This window comes from Scyliorhinus torazame, chromosome 19 (assembly GCF_047496885.1).
Source record: "Scyliorhinus torazame isolate Kashiwa2021f chromosome 19, sScyTor2.1, whole genome shotgun sequence".
NCBI classification, from domain to species: domain Eukaryota; kingdom Metazoa; phylum Chordata; class Chondrichthyes; order Carcharhiniformes; family Scyliorhinidae; genus Scyliorhinus; species Scyliorhinus torazame.
Window position 1 is genome coordinate 84,397,534 of NC_092725.1, and position 25,894 is coordinate 84,423,427.

At 48.7% G+C, this 25,894-nt stretch overlaps 1 protein-coding gene across 2 annotated transcripts in view; it reads right to left on the reverse strand.

Moving 5' to 3' along the window:
* Positions 1-13,825: 13,825 nt before the first annotated feature.
* Positions 13,826-25,894, reverse strand: part of LOC140396266 (bcl-2 homologous antagonist/killer-like) — a 113,108-nt gene continuing 101,039 nt past the window's right edge. For both annotated transcript variants that reach the window (XM_072484643.1, XM_072484642.1), the window contains exon 7: positions 13,826-15,626. In XM_072484643.1, coding sequence (XP_072340744.1) covers positions 15,522-15,626 — 105 coding nt within the window. In that variant the 3' untranslated portion in view covers positions 13,826-15,521. The remainder of the gene's footprint in view (positions 15,627-25,894) is intronic.

Below are 25,894 nucleotides of genomic sequence, written 5' to 3' on the forward strand. Positions count from 1 at the left end.
AGGCCCGCCCCCTAATACAGACCACGACCTTCCCTCTGTCGACAGAGGCTTGCCAGGCCTTCAGCCGCATCAAAGCGGATATCGCAAAGGCCACGATGCGCGCCATCGACGAGTCCCTCCCCTTCCAGGTCGAGAGCGACGCCTCCGACGTAGCTCTAGCGGCCACCCTTAACCAAGAGGGCAGACCCGTGGCCTTTTTCTCCCGGACCCTCCACGCCTCAGAAATCCGCCACTCTTCAGTAGAAAAGGAAGCCCAAGCCATAGTGGAAGCTGTGCGACATTGGAGGCATTACCTGGCCGGCAGGAGATTCACTCTCCTCACGGACCAACGGTCGGTAGCCTTCATGTTCGATAATGCACAGCGGGGCAAAATCAAAAACGACAAGATCTTAAGGTGGAGGATCGAGCTCTCCACCTTCAACTATGAGATTTTGTATCGTCCCGGAAAGCTGAACGAGCCGTCCGATGCCCTATCCGCGGCACATGTGCCAACGCACAAATTAACCGCCTCCAAACCCTCCACGAGGACCTCTGCCACCCGGGGGTCACTCGGTTTTACCACTTCATCAAGTCCCGCAATCTCCCATACTCTTTAGAGGAGGTCCGTACAGTCACAAGGGACTGCCACATCTGCGCGGAATTCAAGCCGCATTTTTTCAGGCCGGATGGAGCGCACCTGATTAAGGCTTCCCGCCCCTTTGAACGCCTCAGTCTCGATTTCAAAGGGCCCCTCCCCTCCACCGACCGCAACGCATATTTTCTTAATGTGGTGGACGAATACTCCCGCTTCCCTTTTGCCATTCCCTGTTCTGACATGACCGCGGCCACAGTCATTAAAGCCCTGAACAGCATCTTCACACTGTTCGGTTACCCCGCATACGTCCACAGCGACAGGGGGTCCTCTTTCATGAGTGACGAGCTGCGCCAGTTCCTGCTCAGCAAGGGCATAGCCTCAAGCAGGACGACCAGCTACAACCCCCGGGGGAACGGGCAAGTAGAGAGGGAGAACGGCACAGTCTGGAAGGCCGTCCTACTGGCCCTACGGTCCAGGGACCTCCCAGTTTCACGGTGGCAGGAGGTCCTCCCGGACGCTCTCCACTCCATCCGGTCGTTATTATGTACGAGCACTAATCAAACGCCTCATGCGCGTCTCCTTGTTTTCCCTAGGAGGTCCTCCTCTGGAACGTCGCTGCCGACCTGGCTGGCGGCCCCAGGACCCATCCTGCTCCGAAAGCATGTGCGGGCACATAAGGCGGACCCGTTGGTCGAAAGGGTTCACCTCCTCCACGCGAACCCCCAGTACGCCTACGTGGAGTACCCCGACGGCCGACAGGACACGGTCTCCCTGCGGGATCTGGCGCCCGCCGGCAACACGCACACCCCCCCGACACCATCAACCCAACCCCCCCCCCTTCCTGCCACCGCCGCACCCCGCAACCGCCCCCTTCCAAGGAGGATCGGTTCCCCTCCCCTCAGCACCGACCAAGAATAAAGCCCAAGCTGAAACCGTAAGGCTCCTGGAGGCGACAACACCGGTACAAGCACCACCACCACCGGGGACGAGGCGATCGACACGGACGACCTGACCACCCGACCGTCTCGTGGCGTCGATCTAAAACTAAATATGGACTTTTCACAAGAACGTTTTGCTTTTCTTCCCACACCCTCTGTAAATAGTTGCAACAGGAGAAAATTGTACAATACTGTATTGCCTTGTGAATGTTTTTTTTCTCCCCGGACCAGCCCTGTAAACCCTTACCACCATACGAAGAATCACCCCGCCGGGTTCATTTTTGACAAGGGGTGAATGTGGTAGTATGTATTGGGGGTCATGTGGGACTGGAAGCCCTAATGTCATTGGCTGACAGATCCCGGGTCCTGGTTGGCCGTTGACCTCTAGCTCCGCCCTGAAGGCGGAGTATAATAAGCCGGAGTCTTCCCCCGCAGGCCAGTTTACTATCGAGCTGCGGGGGAACAGACACGCTTAATAAAGCCTCATCGACTTCACTCTATTCGTCTCACGGAGTCTTTGTGCGCTACATACTCCAAATTCCTTCCAACTTTGTGGTTCTTTATGTTTGACCTCTTTTACCAGCTTATCTTCCAATTTATTGGCAGCTACTAAAATTTCTCTATCACGGGAGCACCTACTTCTAGTTTATTCTGTAGTTGACTTTCTGGTCAAGCTACAACCTCTGCTTGTCCCCTTCTCTAGCTACAACCTCTGTTTGTCCCTTCTCTCTGCCTGGACTGCTACTACATGGTTCACTGTCAGAACCTATACTGCCTTCCAGAGTCTTACTTATTTTTGCCAATCCATGGGTCTGATTTCTTGACCTTCATCCTGCACATTTAACTAATGTTTATATTGACCAGTGGCCTTTCTTATTCTTTCTACGATAGTAGTAACCCTTCACATATTGGCCGTCTTTATGTTACCTTTGTTCTTACTTTGGGTCGCTGTTCTTTTGAATAAATAGTCTTAGCCTGAGCTTCAGTTACTTTGTTCATTATCAATCAATTATTTACTAACCATAGTCAGTTCCTCAGAATTGCCCAAAATGTGCATGTGAAGTGCACAATGCTTCTTCACTCTCTACGTCTTGTTCATAGTCATAGAGTCATAGAGGTCCATGGCCCATCGTGTCTGCACCGATCAAAAACAACCACCTAACCATTCTAAACCCATTTTCCAGCACTTGGCCCATCGCCTTGTATACTGCAGCAACGCAAGTGCACATCTAAATACTTCTTAAATGTTATGAGGGTCTCTGCCTCCACCAGCCTTTCAGACAGCGAATTCCAAACTTCCCATCACCCTCTGAGTGAAAAATGTTTTCCTCACATCCCCTCTAAATCTCCTGCCCTTTACTGTAAATCTACACGCCCTCAAAATTTTTTACACCTCAATCATGTTCCCCTCAGTCTCCTCTGCTCCAAGGAAATCAATCCAAGTCTATCCAATCTCTCTTCATAACTAAAGGTCTCCAGCCCAGGCAACATCCTGGTAAATCTCCACTGCACTGTTTCCAGTGCTATCACATCCCACCTGTAATGTGGATTCCAGAACTGCACTCAATACTCTAGCTGTAGCCTAACCAATGTTTTATACAGTTCCAGCATAACCTCCCTTCTCTTAAACTCTATCCTCAGCTAATAAAGAAAGTATACCATATGCCTTCTTAACCTCTGTATCCATCTCTTTGCGACCTTAAGGACCGTTGTATGTATACACCAAGGTTCCACTGATCCTCGATGCTTCCCAGGTTCCTGCCATTTATCATGGGTTTCCTTGCCTTGTCTGTCCTGCCCAGGTGCATCACCTCACACTTGAGCGGCATGGAGGCACAGTGGTTAGTACTGCTGCCTCATAGCTCCAGCGATTCAGGTTCAATTCTTTTTTTAATATAAATTTAGAGTGCCCAATTTTTATTTTTTCCAATTAAAGGGCAATTTAGTGTGGCCAATCCACCTACCCTGCACATTTTTTGTTTTTGGGTTGTGGGGGAGAAACCCACGCAAACACGGGGAGAATGTGCAAACTCCACACGGACAGTGACCCAGAGCCGGGATCGAACCTGGGACCTCGGCGCCATGAGACAACAGGGCTAACCCACTGTGTCACCGTGCTGCCCCCAGGTTCAATTCTGGCCTTGGGTGACTGTGTGGAGTTTGCACTTTCTCCTTGTGTCTGTGTGGGTTTCCTTCGGGTGCTCCAGTTTCTTCCCACCGTCCAAAACTGTGCAGGTTAGGTGGATTGGCCAAGCTAAATTGTTCCGTAATGTCCAAAGGGTTAGGTGGGGTTTCTGGGTTAGGGGATAAGGTGAGGGTGTGGGTCTAGGTTAGGTGCTCTTTCCAAGGGTCGGCGCAGACTCAATGGGTCAAATGGCCTCCTTCCGCACTGTACAGATTCTATGATTCTATAAGACCATAAGACATAGGAGCAGAATTCAGCCACTCGGCCCATCGAGTCTGCTCTGCCATTCAACCATGGCTGATATTTTTCTCATCCCCATTCTCCTGCCTTCTTCCCATAACCCCTATTCCCCTTATTGATCAAAAACCTATCTATCTCTGTCTTAAAGACACTCCGTGGTTTATCCTCCACTGCCTTCTGCGGCAAAGAATTCCACAGATTCACCATCCTCTGGCTGAAGAAATTCCTCCTCATCTCTGTTTTAAAGGATCGTCCCTTTAGTCTGTGATTGTGTCCTCTGGTTGTAGTTTTTCCTGCAAGTGGAGACATCCTCTCCACATCCACTCTGTGCAGGCATCGCAGTATCCTGTAAGTTTCAATAAGATTCCCCCTCATCCTTCTAAACTCCAATGAGTACAGACCCAGAGTCCTCAACCGTCCGTCATACGACAAGCTCTTCATTCCAGGGATCATTCTTGTGAACCTTCTCTGGACCCTTTCCAAGGCCAGCACATCCTTCCTTAGATATGGGGCCCAAAACTGCTCACAGTACTCAAAATGGGGTCTAACCAGGGCCTTATATAGCCTCAGAAATACATCCCTGGTCTTGTATTCTAGCTCTCAACATGAATGCTAACATTGCATTTGCCTTCCTAACTGCCGAATGAACCTGCACGTTAACCTTAAGAGAATCGTGAACAAGGATTCCCAAGTCCCTTTGTGCTTCTGATTTCATTTAGAAAATAGTCTATTCCTCCATTTCTCCTTCCATTCTTTCTATGAATTCCATTTGCCACTGATCAGCCCATCTGATCAGCTCATCTATATACTCCTGTAATCTAAGGCTATTCTCCTCACTATTTACCACCCCACCAATTTCCATATCATCCGCAAACTTACTGGTCAACCCTTCTACATTCAGGTCTAAATCATTTAAGTAAACCACAAACAGCAAGGGTCCCAACACTGATCCCTGTGGAACCCCACTGGCCACAGGCTTTTAGTCAGTAAAACACCCCTCAACCTCGTCCTCTGCTTCCTGCCACTCAGCCAATTTGGATCTAATTTGCCAAATTTCTTTGGATCCAATGGGCTCTTAGCTTTGCTATCAGTGTCCTGTGTGGGACCTTCTCAAAATCCATCCTTGCTGAAGTCCAAGCAGACTACGCTAGAGGCATTGCCCTCATCTACACACCTGGTCACCTCTTTGAAAAATGCAATCAAGTTGGTCAGACGTGACCTCCCCTTAACAAAACCAAACGGGCTGTTTCTGATTAATCCCTGCCCTCTCCAAATGCTGATTAATTTATTCCAAAGGTCCCCCACCTCTGAGGTTAGACTGACTGGCCTGTAGTTTCCTGGTTTACCCCTTCCTCCTTTCTTGAATAATGGTACCACATTGGCTATCCTCCAGTCCTCCAGCTTCTCGATTGTCGCCAGACAGGCATTGAAAATTATTACCAGCGCCCCTGCAATTTCCTCCCTTGCCTCACCCAACAGCCTGGGACAGGTCCTGGAGATTTGTCTACTTTTCTTTCATTTAAAGTGCCCAATTTGTTTCCAATTAAGGGGCAATTTAGCGTGGCCAATCCACCTACCCTGCACATCTTTGGATTGTGGGGAGAATGTGCAAACTCCACACGGACAGTGACACAGGTCCGGGATCGAACTCGGGTCCTCGGCGCCATGAGGCAGCAGTGCTAACCACTGCACCACTGCCTGATTTGTCTACTTTAAAGCATGACAGGTGACTCAGAAATTCCTCTCTGTCTATGTTAATTTCTTTAATATTATCACAGTCCTCCCTGATTTATCATCTCACACTGGCCTTTTCACTGGTGAACTTGAACATAAAGTATTCATTTAGAACCATACCTATGTCCTTCGGCTCCACACACAAATTAATGGGCTCTACTCTTTCCCTAGTTATCCTTTTACCCATAATATACTTGTAAAAACAGTTTAGGATTTTCCTTTATTTTACCTGCAAGTATCCTTTCATGTCCCGTTTTTGTTTTCCTAATTTCCTTTTTAAGTTCCCTTTTGCATATTCTATACACCTCTAGGACTTCTGCTGTTTTGATCCCTCGATACCTGCCATAAGTCTTCTGTTTTATCCTTATCCAGTGCTATATGTCCCTCGATATCCATGACTCACTGGATTTGTTGGTCCCACCCTTTTTCTTCATTGGCCCTGTAATCTCCCTATTTCCTTCTTGAATGCGCCCCACTGTTCTGCCACAGATTTACCTAAAAGTGCCTTCTCCCTGTTCAATCTGGCCATTTCATATATGATCTTATTAAAATCAGCCTTCCCCTGGGTTAGCACTTTGATCTCAGGCCCATCCTTGTCCTTTTCCATAACAGTCTTGAGTCAAACAAAGTCACTATCACTGCCTGCAAAATGCTTCCCCACTGATACTTCAACCACTTGCCTTGTTATCTAAAATTAAGTCCAGGATCGCTCCCTCTCTTGTAGGTCCTTCTATGTATTTGCTTTAAAAATACTCCTGAATGCATTTTAAGAATTTTGCTCTCTTTAAACCTTTTGCACTATGGCTACTCCAGTTAATGTTGGGGGAAGTTGAAATCCCCCAGTATCACTATCCTATTACTTTTACACTGCTCTGGAATTTGCCTACATATCTGCTCTTCTATTTTTCTTGCGCTGTTAGGGGCCCGATAAAACGTTCCCAGCAATATGATTGCTCCTTTTTGTTTTTAGGTTCTACCCATATGGATTCATTTGAAGAGCCTTCTAAGATGTCATTCCTCCTTACTGCTGTGATTGATTCCCTGAGCAGAATTGCGACCCCCCCCCTCTTTTACCTCCTTCCCTGTCCCGCCTGAAGACGCTGTACCCTGGAATATTGAGCTGTCAGTCCTGCCCCTGCCTCAACCATGTCTCAGTGACAGAAATGACATCATATCCCTATGTTTTAATTTGAGCCCTCAACTCATCTGCCTAGTTCGTCAGACTTCTTGCATTAAAATAAATACCATCCAATCTTGCCAAACACGCTTGTGACTTAACTGGTCTAGAATTCTATGCCTTCCTGACTCACTTAATGTCTCATCAAATCTGGGCTGTGCATCTATCCCTGCTGAAACTTCTCTCAGGATCCCAGCTCCCTGCCAAGTTAGTTTAAACCCTCCCCAACAGCACCAGCAAATCTCCCTGCAAGGACACTGATCCTATTTTGGTTCAGGTGCAAACCGTTTGTCTTGTGCAGGTCCCACTGTTCCCCAAAACAGTCCCAATGTCCTAGAAGTATAAGCCCTCTCTCCTGCATGATTTCTCCAGCTATGCATTTGTCTGGACTAACCTCCTATTTCTATACTAACTAGCACGTAGCACCAGAAGTAATCCAGAGATTACTACCTTCTGAGTCCTTTTTTTTAATCAACTTCCTAGCTTCCGAAATTCTGCTTGCAGGATCTCAACACGCTTTTTGTCTATATTGTTGGTACCAATGTGCACCATAATGTCTGTTTGCCCTTCAGAATTCCATGCAGCCATTCAGTGATATCCCTGGCCCTGGCATCAGGGAGACAACATAGTCTGTGCGGAGTGTGCACGTTCTCCACGTGTGTGCGTGGGTTTCCTCCGGGTGCTCCGGTTTCCTCCCACAGTCCAAAGATATGTAGGTGATGTGGATTGGCCATGATAAATTGCCCTTAGTGCTCAAAATTGCCCTTAGTGTTGGGCGGCGTTACTGGGGACAGGGTAGAGGTGTGGGCTTGAGTAGGGTGTTCTTTCCAAGAGCCGGTGCAGACTCGATGGGCCGAATGGCCTCCTTCTGCACTGTAAATTCTATGATACCATTCTGGAGTCCCTTTTGTGGCCACAGAAACACCTGTCTGTTCCCTTAAAATTGAATTATCTGTCAGGAGTTTTGCTGGTGTCCCTAATCTTGCTCCCACCTCTTTCTCCATAAGCTTATCAACTCTGGTTCATTTGTCCTTCCCATGTATTACAATAGGCAGACTAAATCTGTTCATCAATGATGTGATTTAATGGCTATGCTGCGCCTGAAAAGCCGCTCGCCAGAGCACATGTGGCTGATAAAAGCCGGGAGACCACGCTCCTGGGATCTACCCGGCTCACAACGCCTTGTGAGAACTAACAAGATCTCAGGAGACTTTGCGACGTGAATCTTGCCCATTGTGGGTGTGATCACGTTTTTTATCAAATCTGCATATTAGAGCGAGACAGCTAGTCTCACTTTAATGTGCAAATTCCTGACTTACCTGGGTGTGATCAGGCTGTAAGTGTTCTGTGTGGGTGTTGGGGGTGTGTGGGGGGACCAGGGACCCTCCTGTAGTGCATTGGGGGCGGTGGTCAGGGGCTCCTTCAGAAGCCTCAGAGATCTCTTGCTACACTGAGAAGTTCCGACGACTGGAGTTCCTCGGTGTACAAAATGGGGCTATGTGCAGCCTTGGCTGTGAGCACTGGGAAATATGCAGCTACATGCGTTCGCTATGGGACTTTGTTCCCATGTAAATCATGCCCCATATCTATAAAGTACAGCAGAAAAATACCCAAATCTTTGTTTCATACTCCATTACACTACATCATTAAATTCACTGACTAGTGGTAAGCAACAGGAGGCAGTGGAGTCTTTATACAAATTTCACACTGAGCCATGACTTGCTCAACAAGGTCACCGTATTCTTTATCAAGCCCTCCTGCATCTCGCAGTAAAGCCTTCAATTGATGTGATTTCAGAACTGTCTTTGCAACTTCCAAATGATTTTTATTTTGTCTACCAGATTCTTATTCCCAGAAGTTAACAAGACTTCTTTGAAAAATTTCTGCTCCCTAAATGGCAGGCAATAACAGCCTGATTGAGTAAAATGTAGATCCCCAGTCTTCTCGAACACAATCACAATGTCATTCTTCATGTCTGGAGTCATCTGTGCTTTCTTCATTGAAGATCTGCTTAACAGGAGAGGTATGGCATTAGACCCCACATCTGTACTGAAGAAAAGGCTGATCCTCGCTATCCTGCATGGGAGGATGACCTTTTTTGGAAGTGTTGTCATCTCCACACCTGAAACATGTAGAGCTTTCATACTCCTTGACTTTCTGCTGATCTGCTTCATCAGGAGACTGCAGTAGCAGTTAAGCCAGTACACCCCACATATTTTGGGTGGAATCTTATCAAAATATGGCAGTGCCAATTCCGGTGAGAAAAACGGTGTGAATCCTTTTGGGACCATCGGCAGGAATTCTCATGGAATTTGGACCCCCTGAAGCAAATGTTTTTTTCTTCACATGAATCATACCGCGCTCTTGGCAGACTCCCACTGACTCACCTGCCCCGGAGAGACTTAATCACTGCAGTCAGTGGGGAGTTCCATTTAAACACCTCCTCAACACTTGTTCCAGATCCAACTAAGGGGTTGGTAGCTAGGAAACCTGCTCCAAGATTTTCCGAGGGAGCCCTCACCAGACGCCTGGAAGGAGTCCAGCAGAGGTAGTATTTCCTGTACCCGTGTTCCCTCGGGCTCCCTCCAGCAAGGTGACCACCTCTGCTTGGGAGGCTGTGGCAGCTTTAGTAAATGCTAGCTCCTGAGAGAAAACGATGGGGCAGCAGTGCCGTAAGAAAATGAATGATCTTCTTTGTACAGCCAGATAAGTCTGCCACCTCCAGTGTCTTGCTGCACCCCCTCATACCTCCAAGGTGATCTCTCACCCAGCCACCTTGCAGGTTGCCCACCTGTGTGATTAATGCAGGAATTTCAGATATATTGTATTATATGCAATTGGAGCAGTGAGGATGGAACACCTGGGTTAGTGTGTGTATGACTGCTGCAGTAGTGTTTTTAAAAATCCTGGTTTGTAAGACAGCTAGGCTTTTTGGGAGCCAGAGGTGCAACTAAAGCATCATAAAAGTTTGGGCTATTAGAATATTTTTTGTTTATATTAAGAGACTTCGCTGTGGAGTAGATTTTTAAAATAAATTTAGAGTAACCAATTCATTTTTTCCAATTAAAGGGCAATTTAGTGTGACCATTCCAACTGCCCTTCACATCTTTGGGTTGTGGGGGCGAAATCCACGTAAACACGGGAAGAATGTGCAAACTCCACACGGACAGTGACCCAGAGCCACGATCGAACCTGGAACCTCGACGCCGTGAGGCAGCAATGCTAACCACTGCGCCACCATGCTGCCCTTGCTGTTTAGTAGTTAATTAGAGACATTGTGTTCAGTTTAGGTAGATGATGTAGCTAATAGGAGGAGCCGGGTTGGAGCAGTCAGTTGAGGATCTGTTTTAGTTTTGTAACTGAAAGGCATGTTCTGACTGGGTTCAGATCTATCTTTTCAAACAGACTCAAAAGACTTTTCTGTATAGTAAGTATTCCTGAGTGCTAATTGTATTTAAAAGTGGATTGGGATCTGAGATGGTTCTGTTGTTTGTGTGGAAGTAATGATAGCAGTTAAGGGTTATTGTGTTACTGCATTCATTAACATTGTTTAAAGGGTCATTGTCAACTATTTTCTTGTGTGATGTGAAAGATATTTTAATACTGTGTTAGTAATGAAGTTTGTTTTAATATACCATATCCCTATTTTGCGTAAGGGCATGAGTTCCATGGTGCAGGGCTTCAACTGCATGGTGTAGGCACAAGTGGGACTCCACGAGTGGCAGTGCCAGATGACGGCAGGGCTTTTGGATCTCACTCCAGCTGTCCCTCTATCTCATGAAGGAGCACAGGAGTTCCTGGGTACCCAAAGGGAAGAGGATCAGCAGGAGCACAGCCTGGGGCCCTCCACTCAGGGGACCCTGTGGATGTCCAGCCCATCTGGCACACACCTCCACTCCAGCAGACAGAAATAGATAGCACTGCAACACCTGCCTGAAAGTAGGCCCGGACCGTTAAGGGACAATCATTTATCACAAATTCAAACCTCTGACTATTGTATTAGAAAGGTCCTATGCATTTTTCATACCATGTATTGAAGTTTAACTTACCAGACCTGTGAGGGGCAGGGAGAGGGAAAAGGGGAAGGGGAGATTTGAAAAAGTGTGGGAACCTGGAATTCAGGGATCTGACAGTGAAGTTGATTCGGAGGACTCTTTGGAGGTGGGTGGAGGTCGGAGGCCTGGCTGGGGGTGGGGGTAATTCAGAGACTTGATTGGGGGTGGGGTGATTCAGAGGCCTGATTATGGGTGGGGGTGATTCGGAGGCCTGGTTGGAGGCGGAGTTCAGATGGCGTTGGGGGTGGGGGCCGGAGGCCTGGTTGGGGTGGGGATGATTCGGAGGCCTGGTTGGAGGCGGAGTTCAGATGGCGTTGGGGGTGGGGGCCGGAGGCCTGGTTGGGATGGGGATGATTCGGAGGCCAGGTTGGGGGTGGAGGTCAGAGGCCTTATTGGAGGTGGGGATGATTCAGAGGCCTTATTGGGGATCAGGGTGATTTGGGGGCCTGGGTGGGGATGGAGGTGGGAGGTCTAGTTGGGGTGGAGGTCTCCTTGAAGCAGTTTGGTCATCAGTACCTACCTATACCCCTCCCTACCCCAGTCCCCATTAAAACCAGAAGTGGATGGGTTGGAGGCAGGTTTGTGATGGAACTCAGATGTTTAACACTTTCATCTCTCACCTGACTGAAACCTGTTTTGGGGGTTAAAATTACCCCCATTAGTGTGTGCTGTTTAGCGTTCTACAATGAAGTAATGACTTCTCCCAGTCTGCAATCCACAACTTTCAACACAGTTTTGTTGAAGAAAGGAAACATTTTTTTCAGCATTCAGGATCATGATTAAATTACATATATTAATGTAATTTATAGACCTTGTCACAAAAACATGCTTAATGTCAAATCATGATTTTTAAATCCACCAGCTGGAAAAGTAAACTTTTAAAGGCAGAGACTTTTAAAAACATTGACTAAAAGTGTGACTTGAGCATAAATAATGATGACTACCCAATTTACATCATTGTACTTTCCAAATTGCAACCCACTGAGATGGAGACACCCATGTCTGCAAAGACCTAAGGACGATGGCCTCAGGAGAATATGAGTGAGCCGCATTTGCTACCCTACTACCAAGGCATCAAGGCAATCACATGAGATACTAAATAGGGGCTTCCCAGATGTGAACTCATCCAGCTAAAGGGAATACACTGAACCCAATCACTTGAACAATGGGACACTGGCAGATTGAGGATTCCCAGACATTAAGTTACAAGAGGGACTATACCAGTCATCACCATGTTTGAATCACTGAGTGATGGTCATGTGATAGGCCCACCATTTGTGTGTTTAAACTTCTGATTTCACTGCAGTAAGAGGACAAGTAGCAGAAGCTCTGATGAGGGGAGACCGAGTGAGGTCCATCCTTCCTCACTCTCTCTCCAACCCACCTTACAACCTTCAAACCCAGTTTGTTGAGTGTGACTATTCAAGGTTGGCTGCTGCAGACAGCGACTTCATAAAAGGATCCAACATTACTGTCTCCAGGAGGATAACCAATCAGTGGTGTACATCTTTAAATCGGGAGCATCGGGATTACTGAAGGAGTCACAAGATAACTAAGTTCATTCTGAAGCAAGCTGAGTCTCCAAATGATAGACTGTATACTCCTTTTATTCTCTAAACTCTAGGCTGACAAATCTATCCTTTTCCACTCTGTAATCTATTGGTGTATATGTGTGAAATTCCTGTGTGTTTATGTGTACAAAAATAGGATCGGTTTAAGCATAATAAAGCTTGTTAAACTCAAGAAAACCTGTTTGATTGTTTTTTTTATGATCACAGCATGTAAACAGTTAACTGTGCAATGAATTGGCAATTATATCCCTTCTTAAAAACCTATTGTGGTTAAATAAGAAGAGGGGAGCCACTCGACCCTTCGTCGTCTGATTGTAAATTTTGCTGTTGAATTGGGCGTGGGAAATATCCTGCCTGTATGACATGACAGGAGGTGGCATTGGGTCCCATGAAATCCAATACCTATTTTCTCTAAATTTAGATACATAGCTAATTTTAGGTGAAAATGCACACATATTTTTAATGAGGAAAATGTCACTGAATTACAACCTACTAAATTAAGGCTCCTAGATCAGTATTACTTGTATTGAATATCAGGCATAGCTACTATTTACCCATATCCAGACTCTATCCCATACCTCCCAACCTCCCTAAAAAGCATATATAAATTTGTGTGTTGGTTAAGACATAATAAAGTGTGACAAGTGAGGTGTACGAGGGTCAGTAGAAATACCATTTAATCCTTTAGATTGCATTAAATCTAAGAATGCCACATTCAGTCGGAAACGATAATATAGCACTATCTGGTGGCGAGATTGTGCAACTACATGGTGACAAGTTCACTTCTGTTGTTTACGGAAAATCAAAATTTATAATGAAGAGCTATCCCCAATAGCGTGGCAAAAAAGTGTAAACAGGAAGTCTTTGTAGATGGGCCGTGCATGAACAGAAGGTCTTTGTTGCACGGTGGCACAATGGTTAGCACTGCTGCCTCACAGCTCCAGAGTCCTGGGTTCAATTCCAGCCTCAGGTGACTGTCTGTGTGGAGTTTGCACTTTCTCCCCATGTCTGTGTGGGTTTCCTCCGGGTGCTCCGGTTTCCTCCCACTGTCTAAAGGAGTGCAGGTTAGGTGGATTGGCCATGCTAAATTGCCCTTCGTGTCCAAAAGGATTAGAGGGGGTTATGGGGATAGGGTGGAGGTGTGGGTTTAAGTGGGGTGCTCTTTCTGAGGGCCGGTGCAGTTTCAATGGGCCGAATGGCCTCCTTCTGCACTATAAATCCTATGATTCTCTGATATGCAGATGGATGAGATGACACAGATAAAATGCTGTTACACTTTCAATACGATGGTATTCAACAGAAAATGTCAAAGGAACTTAATCTACAAAGTAAAACATCACACCAAATGATCTGTGTTCTTCTGAACCGAGTTTAATGATAATCACCTCAGCCGTTCAACTGACAAATTGGACATAAGCATCTTGTCACCAAGATCGAAAGGAATCAGAGAGAATAATAAGCCAGAACGTAATGTGTTTTTTAAAAAACCCTGGATTGCAAGAAGAGGGGAAATGAGATGGGAGGAGCACAGCTTGCATTCCTGACTTCTTCTCTCCCAGGACAGTTGACATACTTGGTCATTTACTCTGGCTGAATGACACCCGACACAATACGGGCAGGTGAGGGGGCGGGGGGGGGGGGGGGGGGGGGGGGGGGTTGACGGTAAGCAAAGACGTTTAATACAACAGAGCAATATGTAATACATCACAACCGAATGAAGTTACTCCGTTTACTGAAACAGAGGACTCACTCAGAACACCAGTTGAAATATTCCAATCACTATTTCCTAAACACACCTCTCTGATAATGTAGAGTTCTGTTCACAGTAACTCCGCTTAGTTTTATTCTGCATGAATCCCTTAGTTGTTTTTTTCCTTTGTTTTGACCCAGAGAAGACTTTAGCAGTTAATTTTCATTTCCAGGAATGTACCATCCAGCCATACCTTTTAAAACAGTTCAAATTTGCAGTGAAGGAATATGTTAATCAAGCTGCTTTAATGCCTTTCTTTATTTTCCAGGGAGTGAAATCATGTTTGTGCGATATTAGGGTATGTGAAACATTAATAGCCCTTAATTGTAACTCCCGAGTACAAGGGTGAGGTCAGCGGTAAGCGTGTATCGCAGCTTGAGGGGGACATGAAGCGATTTTAACTCACGAGACTCGGTTGGTGGGAATCGTTAGATGGATAGTGAATGGGAAGTGGGAAGTGGGATTTAGGGCCGTAGGAGGCATCTGCCAGGGGCAGAGAAAACAGTTCTCAGTGCTAAGTTAAGTGGTGGATGGAAGGGAGCCTGAGACAGCAGAGGCCCCATGTTTTCTTGGGGACTTGGTTACTAAGTGCAACCCAGGTTAAAATCACAGCCTAATTTTATTATGGAATCCCAATTTTGCATATTTATGAGCTCCTGGGCTGCCTGCGGTGAGCATCGGACCCCTTCCCAAATCCCAAAGTTAAAATGATGAGTGGGAGCAAGGCTCATAAGGGAGGTTACACTCTAACCCCATCAGTACTGTTCTCGTCAGGTCCAGAGTTTTAATTGAGGGTTAATGTATTTGAATGCCGTTCTGTCGCATCCTATTGGCTGGAGGTATTAATCCAAACAGATTAAAACCATGGGTGAATCATTTTATATCAATACCAAACAGCATAATTTCATAAATTGCAGGTTTCATCTGGAAGTCATCTGGAAGTCATCTTACTTTTTCTCAAGATGTTTAATCCGATACTATAGTGTCATTTCTGTAATCTTGCACACAACAGGAGAATCTACAACACCCACTTAAGCAATCAACCTAGGCGGTTATCAGTAATAGTTATATATTCAATTTCATTATGTTATATTATTAAAGTTTAGAAAATATAACTGTGTCCCAGCACTTTTCCCCCAAAAAAATTAAATATCAAAAACAAAAATATTTGGAAAACATTATTTCTAGTATGCAAATTTGAAATAAAAAATCTCCACCACCAGGGTGAAGTAACCCAGCAGACATGCTGCTTGGTCTAAGACCAGCTTTGACGATCGAGCACCGCACGTGGGACTATTTACGGTTTATAAATGTTGTGGGCAATCGCCACGCCCAGCATGACAGCCACTAAGATTCCAAGCAGCCACTTCAGGTTGCCGTTCTCGATGGGAAGAGCAGTGGTCTGTAAAACAAAGAGAGAAAAACATTTCCAATCACCAAACCATCAAGTTGCAGCCTCTCTGGTGTTGGGTTTCTTATGCAGCAGGTAGTTAATAAAGCAATGGTGAGCTGTACCTCTTTTTGAACTTCAATATGTCTTTCATACAACAGGGAAGGAGGCAGTTCTCAATTTAGTTTGTGGAAATGAAGCGGGTCAAGTAGAAAATGTGAATGTTATGGGAACACATGGCAAAGAGTGACCACCACATAAATTGTGAACACAGATATAAATGCTGAAAAGCAGAGGGAACAATCACACAAAGGAATTCAACAGAGAAAGAAAATTGATCTCAGCAAGATGCCCATGAAAATTCCAAGGAAAATTAAATTTGTTAGGACATGAAATGTGCTGTATTTGCTGTAAAGCTTGTTGAATCAATTTTGAAGAAAGCAGTAATTTACTGTAAAGACAGATGTCCTTTCTGTAAAGGCATCATGACAAAAGGGCTCTGGTTATTTATCTAATTGACATTTTTGGGTCTTTATTGTGTGCAAGTAGCCTGCTGCATGTCTCTACAACAGAGACAAACTTTCAAAAGTATCCCATTGCTCGTGAAGTACTTTGTGATATCACAAGGCTATGAAAGGTGTAATTTAAATGCAAGTTCTTATTTCTGTCATAATGGTGTGAGATGCAGGCATGTCCCTAATAACACTGTTTTAAAAAAAAAAATGTTATTAAAGGCTTTTCATAAAATATCAATAACAAAATGAAAAAGAAACCCAACAGGGTTAAGTACAAAACACAGTCCAGAAAAACAACCCTCCATACCCCCCTCCCCCCCCCTGTACATAAATAAATTAACATTAACACCCCGACTTAATACAAGTATATACAACCCTCAGACTCGCCAGTGTAAATAACAAAAACAAAAAAGTAAAGTGACCCCCCCCCCCCCCCCCCCCCACCCCCGAGTTGCTGCTGCCATTGACCAATGTCTACCGCTCTGCCAAGAAGTCTAAGAACGGTTGCCACCGCCTAAAGAACCCTTGTACCGACCCTCTGAAGCCGAATTTCACCCTCTCCAACTTAATAAACCCCGATATATCATTGATCCAGGATTCCACGCTTGGGGGCCTCGCATCCTGCCACTGAAGAAGAATCCTTCGCCGGGCTACTAGGGACGCAAAGGCCAGAATTCCGGCCTCTTTCGCCTCCTGCACTCCCGGCTCCTCTGCCACCCCAAATATTGCGAGCCCCCAGCCCGGCTTGACCGTGGATCTTACCACCCTTGACACCGTCCTCGCTACGACCTTCCAAAATTCCTCCAGCGCTGGGCATGCCCAGAACATATGGGTGTGATTTGCTGGGCTCCCTGAGCACCTAACACACCTGTCCTCACCCCCAAAGAACCGGCTCATCCTTGTCCCGGTCATGTGTGCCCTGTGCAGCACCTTAAACTGTATGAGGCTGAGCCTTGCGCACGAAGAGGAAGAGTTCACCCTCACTAGGGCATCTGCCCACGTCCCCTCTTCGATCTCCTCTCTCAACTCCTCCTCCCACTAACCTTTCAACTCCACCACCGAGGCCTCCTCCTCCTCCTGCATCACCTGGTAAGTTTTCGAGATCTTCACCACTCCCACCCACCCCCCCGAGAGCACCCTGTCCTGTACTGTGTGTGGCCGTAGCCGCAGGAATTCCGCCACCTGCCGTCTAGCAAACCCCCTTACCTGTAAGTACCTGAAGATGTTCCCCAGGGGGAGCCCATACTTCTCCTCCAGCTCACCCCGGCTCGCGAACTTCCCGTCCACAAACAGCGCCCCCAACTTTCGTATCCCTGCCCTGTGCCACCCCGCAAACCCTTCACCTGTTCTTCCTGGGGCGAACCGGTGGTTCCCCCATAATGGAGTCCCGGCCGAGGCCCCCACTTCCCCCCTGTGCCGCCTCCACTGCCCCCAAATTTTGAGGGCAGCCACCACCACTGGGCTCGTGGTATACCTTCTTGGAGGGAGTGGCAGCGGCGCCGTTGCCAGCGCACCCAGACTCGTACCCACACAAGATGCCATCTCCAGCCTCTTCCTTGCGGCCCCCTCCCCCTCCATCACCCACTTGCGCACCATCGTCGCATTGGCAGCCCAGTAGTATCCACAGAGGTTGGGCAGCGCCAGTCCCCCCCTATCTCGACTCCGCTTCAGGAACACCCTTCTCACCCTCGGAGTCCCTTGCGCCCACACAAACCCCATTATACTCCTGTTAACCCGCCTTCGGGATAAACACGGGGAGGCACTGGAACAGGAACTAAAACCTTGGGAGCACCGTCATTTTGATTGACTGCACCCTACCCGCCAAGGACAGCGGCAACGTGTCCCACCTCTTGAACTCCTCCTCCATTTGTTCCACCAGCCTTGTAAAATTAAGCCTATGCAGGGCCCCCCAGCTCCTGGCCACCTGGACTCCCAGATACCTGAAGCTCCTCTCCTCCTTTTTTAGTGGGAGCTCGCCAATCCCCCTCTCCTGGTCCCCGGATGAACTACGAACAGCTCGCTCTTCCCCATGTTGAGCTTGCACCCCAAAAAGTTCCCGAATTCCCTAAGAATCCTCATTACCTCCGGCATTCCACCTACTGGGTCCGCCACATACAGCAGCAGGTTGTCCACATAAAGTGACACTCTATGCCCCTCCCCACCACGCACCAACCCCCTCCAGTTCCTTGACTCCCTCAGTGCCACAGCAAGGCCTGTCTCGTCCCTCGGTGCAGCCGAAAGTACTCGGACCTCCTCCTGTTTGTGGCCATACTCGCCATCGGGACCTCATACCACAGCCTAACCCACCTGACAAACCCCTCCTCAAACCCGAACCTCTTCAGCATCTCCCACATGTACCCCCACTCTACCCTATCAAAGGCTTTCTCAGCGTCCATCGCCACCACTATCTCCGCCTCCCCCTCCCTCGCCGGCATCATGATAACGTTCAAAAGCCTCTGCGCATTCGCGTTCAACAGCCTCCCCTTCACAATCCCCGTCTGGTCTTCATGGATGATCTGCGGCACACAATCCTCAATCCTTGTGGCAAAGACGAGGATTAAATGTATCTACATTTAACAAGGAAATCGGACTGTAAGACTCACGCTGCAGGGGATCCTAGTCCCGCTTCAGGATCAAGGAGATCGGTGCCCGGGACATCGTCGGGGGCAAAGCCCCCCCCCTCCCTTGCCTCATTAAAGGTCCTAACTAACAGCGGGCCCAACAGGTCCATATATTTTTTATAGAATTCGACCGGGAAACCGTCCGGCCCCGGTGCCTTCCCCGCCTGCATACTTCCTATCCCTTTGATCAGCTCCTCCAGCCCAATCGGGGCCTCCAATCCTGCCACCAGTCCCTCTTCCACCTTTGGAAACCTCAATTGGTCCAGGAAGCGGCCCATCCCTCCCTCCTCCTGTGGGGGCTCCAATCGGTACAATTCATTGTAGAAGTCCTTGAAGACCCCATTGATGCCAGCTCCACTCCACACCACACTCCCTCCCCTGTCCTTAACTCCCCCGATCTCCCTAGCTGCGTCCCGCTTCCGAAGCTGATGCGCCAGCATCCGGCTTGCCTTTTCCCCATACTCGTAAATCACCCCCTGGGCCTTCCTCCACTGCACCTCTGCCTTCCTGGTGGTCACCAGGTCGAATTCAGCCTGGAGGTTACGCCTCTTCCTCAACAATCCTTCCTTGCCATCTCCCCCACCAGCCTCTCCCTCTCCCCCCCACCCCCCCCCCGCTCCCTCTGCTCCTTGTGGATCCTAATGGAGATCAGCTCTCCCCTCACCACCGCCTTCAGTACCTCCCCGTTGTCGTTGGTCTCCAGGTACCTCTGTACTTCATCGGACCCGCTCGCTCACCTCCTCGTCCGCCAACAGCCCCACCTCCAAGCGCCTCAGCGGGCGCTGGTCCCTCTCCTCCCCCATCTCCAAGTCCACCCAATGCGGGGCGTGGTCCGAAATGGCTATTGCCGAATACTCAGTATCCTCTACTGTCGCTATCAACGCCCTACTCAAGATGAAAAAGTCGATTCGGGAATAAGCCTTATGGACATATGAGAAGAATGAAAATTCCCTAGCCGCTGGCCTTGCAAATCTCCAAGGGTCTACCCCTCCTATCTGGTCCATAAACCCCCTCAGCACTCTAGCCGCCGCCGGCTTCCTACCCGTCCTAGACCTGGAGCGATCCAGTGCCGGGTCCAGCGCCGTGTTAAAGTCTCCCCCCATTATCAGGCCCCCCACTTCCAAGTCTGGGATCCGACCCAACATACGCCGCATAAAACCCGCATCGTCCCAGTTCGGAGCATACACATTGACCAGTACCACCCTCTCTCCCTGCAACTTACCACTTACCATTATGTACCTGCCGCCATTGTCTGCCACAATACTCGACGCCTCAAACGACACCTTCTTTCCCACCAAGATCGCCACCCCCCTCGATTTTTGGCATCCAGCCCCGAGTGAAACACCTGACCTACCCACCCTTTCCTCAATCTTACCTGGTCTGCCACCTTCAGGTGCGTCTCTTGAAGCATAACCACATCCGCCTTGAGCCCCTTCAGGTGTGTGAACACGCAGGCCCGCTTAACCTGCCCATTCAGTCCCCTTACATTCCAGGTTATCAGCTGGATCAGGGGGCAACCCGCCCCCCTCCCCGCCGACTAGCCATGACCCCTCCTCGGCCAGCCACGCGCCCGCACCCCACACACCCAGCCCGTTCCCCACAGCAACATTACCCCCCCCCCCCCCCCCCCGCTTGTTCCAGCTCCTCCTTGACCATAGCAGCAGCAACTCGATTCCCTCCCACCCAACTCCGCCCCCCCCCCCCCCCCCCCCAGCTAGGACACATCCTAGCTGATTTACTCCCCCCATTGCACTTCCGCAAGTCTGCTGACTCCTGCTGACCCCGGCCACTCCCGCCTCTCCTTCGACTCCTCCCATTGTGTGGCACACCCTCCTCTCCCGTCCCCATCCATAGGCTCACCCCCTCCCACTTCTGTTCTAAGCGCGGGAAACAACCCTCGCTTCCATGCCCGGGCCCGGCCCCCTCCAGTCTTCAGCGCGGGAAAAAGCCCGCGCTTTCCACCTACCCGGCCCCGCCACCTCTGACGCGGCTCCTTTTACAGGCCCGGTCCCCTCACCCCTGACTCGGGCCTCCCCCTCCCCGAGCACTTCCGCCAATGGCGGGGCGGAAATCAGTCCGGCGCGGGCCTAGCCCCTCAAGGTTAGGGCTCGGCCCCCCAAGATGCAGAGGATTCCGCAACTTTGGGCGGCGCGACGCCCGACTGATTTCGCCGTTTTTGGCGCCGGTCGGCGGACATCGCGCCGATACTGGAGAATTTCGCCCCTTGTCTCTGTCAATTATATTAATATGGTCAAACATATAATTAGATTCACGGTCATTACAACTCTGTATTCTACCATTGTTTTCTTGCACAAATGCTTTCTGTATCGCAGGGACTACTGAAGTCACAAACTCTGGTTGAACTATGCGTGGCCCCTCACAGGATGTTTCGAGTAAGTACAGTCAATCAAATTAAGTAAATATAGCATTATAAACACACCCATAAAACAGAACCACCAGTCAAAACAAAATCAACCTTCAGGAGCTGCCTTCTACAATCAGTGCAGAGCAGCTCAGTGTGAACAATAGGAAAGGAATGGTAAAACTAATCATCAAATAGCTAGAATTACAAGCTTATGCACACACGATGGGTTGTTAATATTATACGTGCACACAAATGTTAAAACAGCAGAGGCTCCTCTTTTCACTTGTATAAGTTTCACAGGTTCCATTTTGATTAAATAATTTTCAAAAATGTAGCAGGACTTATAAATTTGTCTTGACTAAATAAGACTGTTAAAAAGTGCCAAATAGAACAAATGTTATTCTTCTTGTCTTTGGGTGTAATTGATCACCTAGGTACAGATCACAGAGAAAGACCTGGGGCGAAATTCTCCCCCAACGGCGCGATGTCCGCCGACTGGCGCCAAAGACGGCGCCAACCAGACGGGCATCGCGCCGGCCCAAAGGTGCGGAATGCTCCGCATCTTTGGCGGCCTAGCCCCAACATTGAGGGGCTAGGCCGACGCCGGAGGGATTTCCGCCCCGCCAGCTGGCGGAAATGCGGCGCATGCGCGGGAGCGTCAGCGGCCGCTGACAGTTTCCCGGCGCATGCGCGGGAGCGTCAGCGGCCGCGGAAAGTTTCCCGCGCATGCGCAGTGGGGAGAGTCTCTTCCGCCTCCGCCATGGTGGAGGCCGTAGCGGAGGCGGAAGGGAAAGAGTGCCCCCACGGCACAGGCCTGCCCGCGAATCGGTGGGCCCCGATCGCGGGCCAGGCCACCATGGGGGCACCCCCCGGGGTCAGATCGCCCCGCGCCCCTTCCCAGGACCCCGGAGCCCACACACGCCGCCTGGTCCCGCCGGTAAATACCAGGTTTGATTTACGCCGGCGGGACAGGCAATTTCTGGGCGGGACTTCGGCCCATCCGAGCCGGAGAATTGAACGGGGGAGGTCCCGCCAACCGGCGCGGCCCGATTCCCGCCCCCGCCCAATCTCCGGTACCGGAGACTTCGGCGGGGGCGGGATTCACGGCGGCCAACGGCCATTCTCTGACCCGGTGGGGGGGTCGGAGAATGACGCCCCTGGTGGGAAGGATTAGGAGTGCGATAATGCTGCTCACCTAGCATCTAATCCATTTAAGTGACATTATGCATCAGATAGAAGATGCAGTTTAATGAGTTAGATAATAGATACTGGGAAGGAAAGCAAGGAATGGAAATGCTGCAGTGTGTAGGTAAATAGAATACCATTGCGCTTCTAGAGTTTAAAGCATGTGGGGCACAATCTATGGAAAAAGTTTCTAAGTGTGGTAGCGTACGGGAAAAGCCAGGCACTGGATTCTCCATTATTGGGATTATGTCCCCATGCCAGTGTTAAAACTGTGGAGTTTCACGCCAGAAAAATGGCATGAAAGGGACACGAACTCCTAGCCCTGCAGGGGGCTAGCAGCGGCCCGTCGTGAAACTCACAGCTTTTGCTGCAGATACGCGTCCCCACACTTCCGGGTCGGAGGCTGAGCATGTGTCGTGCTCCATGGCAGACTTGGAACGCGGAGCTGGACCCAAAAAAGAAACTCCCCCGACCAGCCGTGTGCTGACCCTTAACACTCGTACACACATCCCCCGGCTGCCTTTTGTTGCTAACTTTGCCTTAGTTTAATTGCTCTGTTTTATCACCTTTGCTCTTGAGTCGCCAGGTATCTTTATGGTACCGCCACGTGGTTCAAGTCAATGATCAATAATCCAATACACCGCTTAGTAAGATTTAAATCAAAGCACATTTATTATACACAATAATCACTACTCATGTACAAATTCTATGTCTAAGCTACTTCGACAGCGAACAGGCCAATACTTAACTTGGAACTGGCCCACCAGGTCAGGGAAACGAATGGCCTTTCGTTCGGGTTCTGAGCCTGCGGGATTCGAAGTTGGTACAGATTGGTAGCTAGGAGCGCCTATCTCGTAGCGAGCGTTGAAGTACGACTTACAGTTTTTGAGCGGCTGTTGAAGAGTTAAGAAAACTGGAAGCAGTTGAAGAGAGGTGGAAGAGGGCTGGAAGAGAGCTGGAAGAGAGCGCCTTGAACTTGGGGCTCAATTCTTATAGTCCCCAGGGGCTTCCCACCTTTCGGGGCAGACCCTGTACCTGGTCCCAAGTGATTGGATTTTGGCCCAATCACTTGGTTCGATTTTCTCCAATACTGGAGTGGTTCCCTGATCGATAGGCGGTCTTGAGGTGGTCATTCACCTCCTTTTGTGTAGGCTTCTGCTGGCGCCGAAGAGTCTGGTTTTGCTTTATGTGTCTAAATGTTGCTCATTGTTCCCGGGGATTGCTCATTAGTATGCAGATGGCTGGTGTTTTGTTATGCTGATGGTTGCTGGTATCGATCTTGTCCGGCCTTTCCAGAGGTAAATACACAGTCAACCTGCAGCTACTCATTTTTGTCCTGTTGACTGATTTTCCCATCAGCCTTTGCCATTCGCCATTTTAAATCGGGACTTAGCCATTTTAAGTGGCTACATTCCCTCCTTGTGATCCTAACGCGAAGCATGAAGGATCACATAACTATATTGCTTTCCATTCCCTGACCTGGGTGGGGGGGGGGGGGGGGGCACTTCCTTCATGGCCTCTGCACTGACCATAGCTATGCAAAAAATCTTTAGCTAACAATTCTAACGGCGCTATGTCAAACAGGGATATGCATTACAAAACAATAAACTGGGAACCTCTAACTATTCTTCATACACTACACTCACTTAAACATTTCATTATCCTAACTTCCTCATCCATACAAACAAAATCATAGCAGTTTATACATCAGTCTTCCTGGCTTGGCAGTCAAGCTCAGGATCTTACAATTTGCCCATGAACAGTTCTTTACATTTCTTTATTCACAATAAACGCAAGTGAATGTTCTTTATTATAGATCGCGGGGGTCAGGGGTCTGGTCGTATCCGAAAATAGGGGATCTGATCCTATACACCGGGGTTCGAGCGCGGTCGGCTCTCCTTCTCCATTTCCTTAGACGCATAGTCTGCACTATGCAGCAGAGTATCGCTAATACCAGTAAGGATTCTATTACATATGACAGAGAGTACCAGGTTATAAACCTGGCACACCAAGATGATGTGGTGTCACTGTTGACTGGGCTCTGGGTACTGTGGGGAAGTGAAACATTAACGGCTGGGGGGGCTTGAAGTCATGGGGTTCGTGTTCACGCCAACCAAATGTCCATAAATATGATGCTGGTCTATGTGAAGGAAGTCCTCATGGCTCTTCTCTTTCCTTTTTCTTTCTTCTCTTCTCCGGTCCTGGAGCTTCTGGAGTTCTGTGGAAACAAGCATCGTGTCTGTAACTATCTTTGTTTAATATCTCGTACGATAGTGTGTCTGTCCTGTAGTGCCAATTACTCCCTTTATAATTGGTCACTATGTGTGACTCAAATTTTAGGACAAGACACACTTCCCAATAATGAACCAGTGCGAGCCGTCTCACAGACTGCGCAATTTACCATCCAAATGTTTCAGGATGTAAATAGCATGTGGTTGGCAACCTAAAGGTTACCTAAAACAAAACAAAGCTTTTTGAACGAAAAGTGCCAAAATGAGGTGCGTATGGGCCGCGACGGGTAAGAGTTGGATGGAGTCCCCGAGTAGGACGGCTACCAATGCCGTGTCTCTTCTACCCGAGCGTAGTTGACCAGAGGGGGGGTTCCCAGGCTGGGCGGGTCCCAAGCCGTTTCTCCACTGCCTGAGCAACCAACAAGAACGGGCAGAAAATGTAGTCATCGTGGTGGGGCTGCCGGATTCAATGCTGCGGGGGAGTCCACATCTTGTAAAGATGTGGTGGGTCAAAACCTTGGCTGTGGTTTTTGCAGTGTTTGTGCGGGCTGGGAATGCTTCCACCCATTTCGTAAATGTGTCAATTACCACAAGTGCATATTTATAGCCATTCCTGCAAGGGGGCAATGGTCCTATAAAATCAATCTGGAGGTTAGTCCAGGGGCCATTAACGGGTCGGGTGTGGCTGAGTTGAGCCTTTTTGGCATATCTGTCTGGATTATTCTGGGCACAGATAAGACAATTCTCGATGTAATGGTTTACATCTTCCTTTAAATCCGGCCACCAACAAAGCTGCTTGAGATGGGCTGTAGTGGGCTCGATTCCCTGATGTCCATGACCGTCATGGAACAAACAAATCAGTTGATTCCTGTCCTGTTCAGGAACCACATAAAGGGTGTCTTTTAAGACCACATCATCATGTGTGGTCAGTGCATTTTTGAATCTCTCATAGGGTGCTGGATATTTTCCTTTTACAATCTCCTTGCGATTGCTGTCCTGCTTCTGGGCCTCCACTAGATCCTCGATCTTTGTCTGTGAGACCTGAACTGCAATCACTGGAGTGCTTTCGGGGGGTGTCCAAAAATATCCACGTCTGGAACCTGCTTTAGCCAGTGCGTCGGCGTTCACATTTCCAGGGGGGTGGGGAGGGGGGGGGGGGGTGGGGGGGGGGGAGAGGAACGATGGTGACTGCGGACCTTGACTATCCCAAAAGTCCTGTTCTGGGCTCTCTCTAAAATATGTCGGAGCAATGGGGCTGGGGGGAGGGGTTTTCCATCTGCGGCAACAAATCCTCTTGCTTTCCACCGGGGCAGAAATTCCGTGAGGCTGTTACAGACATAGAGGCTGTCCGAGTATATGTCTG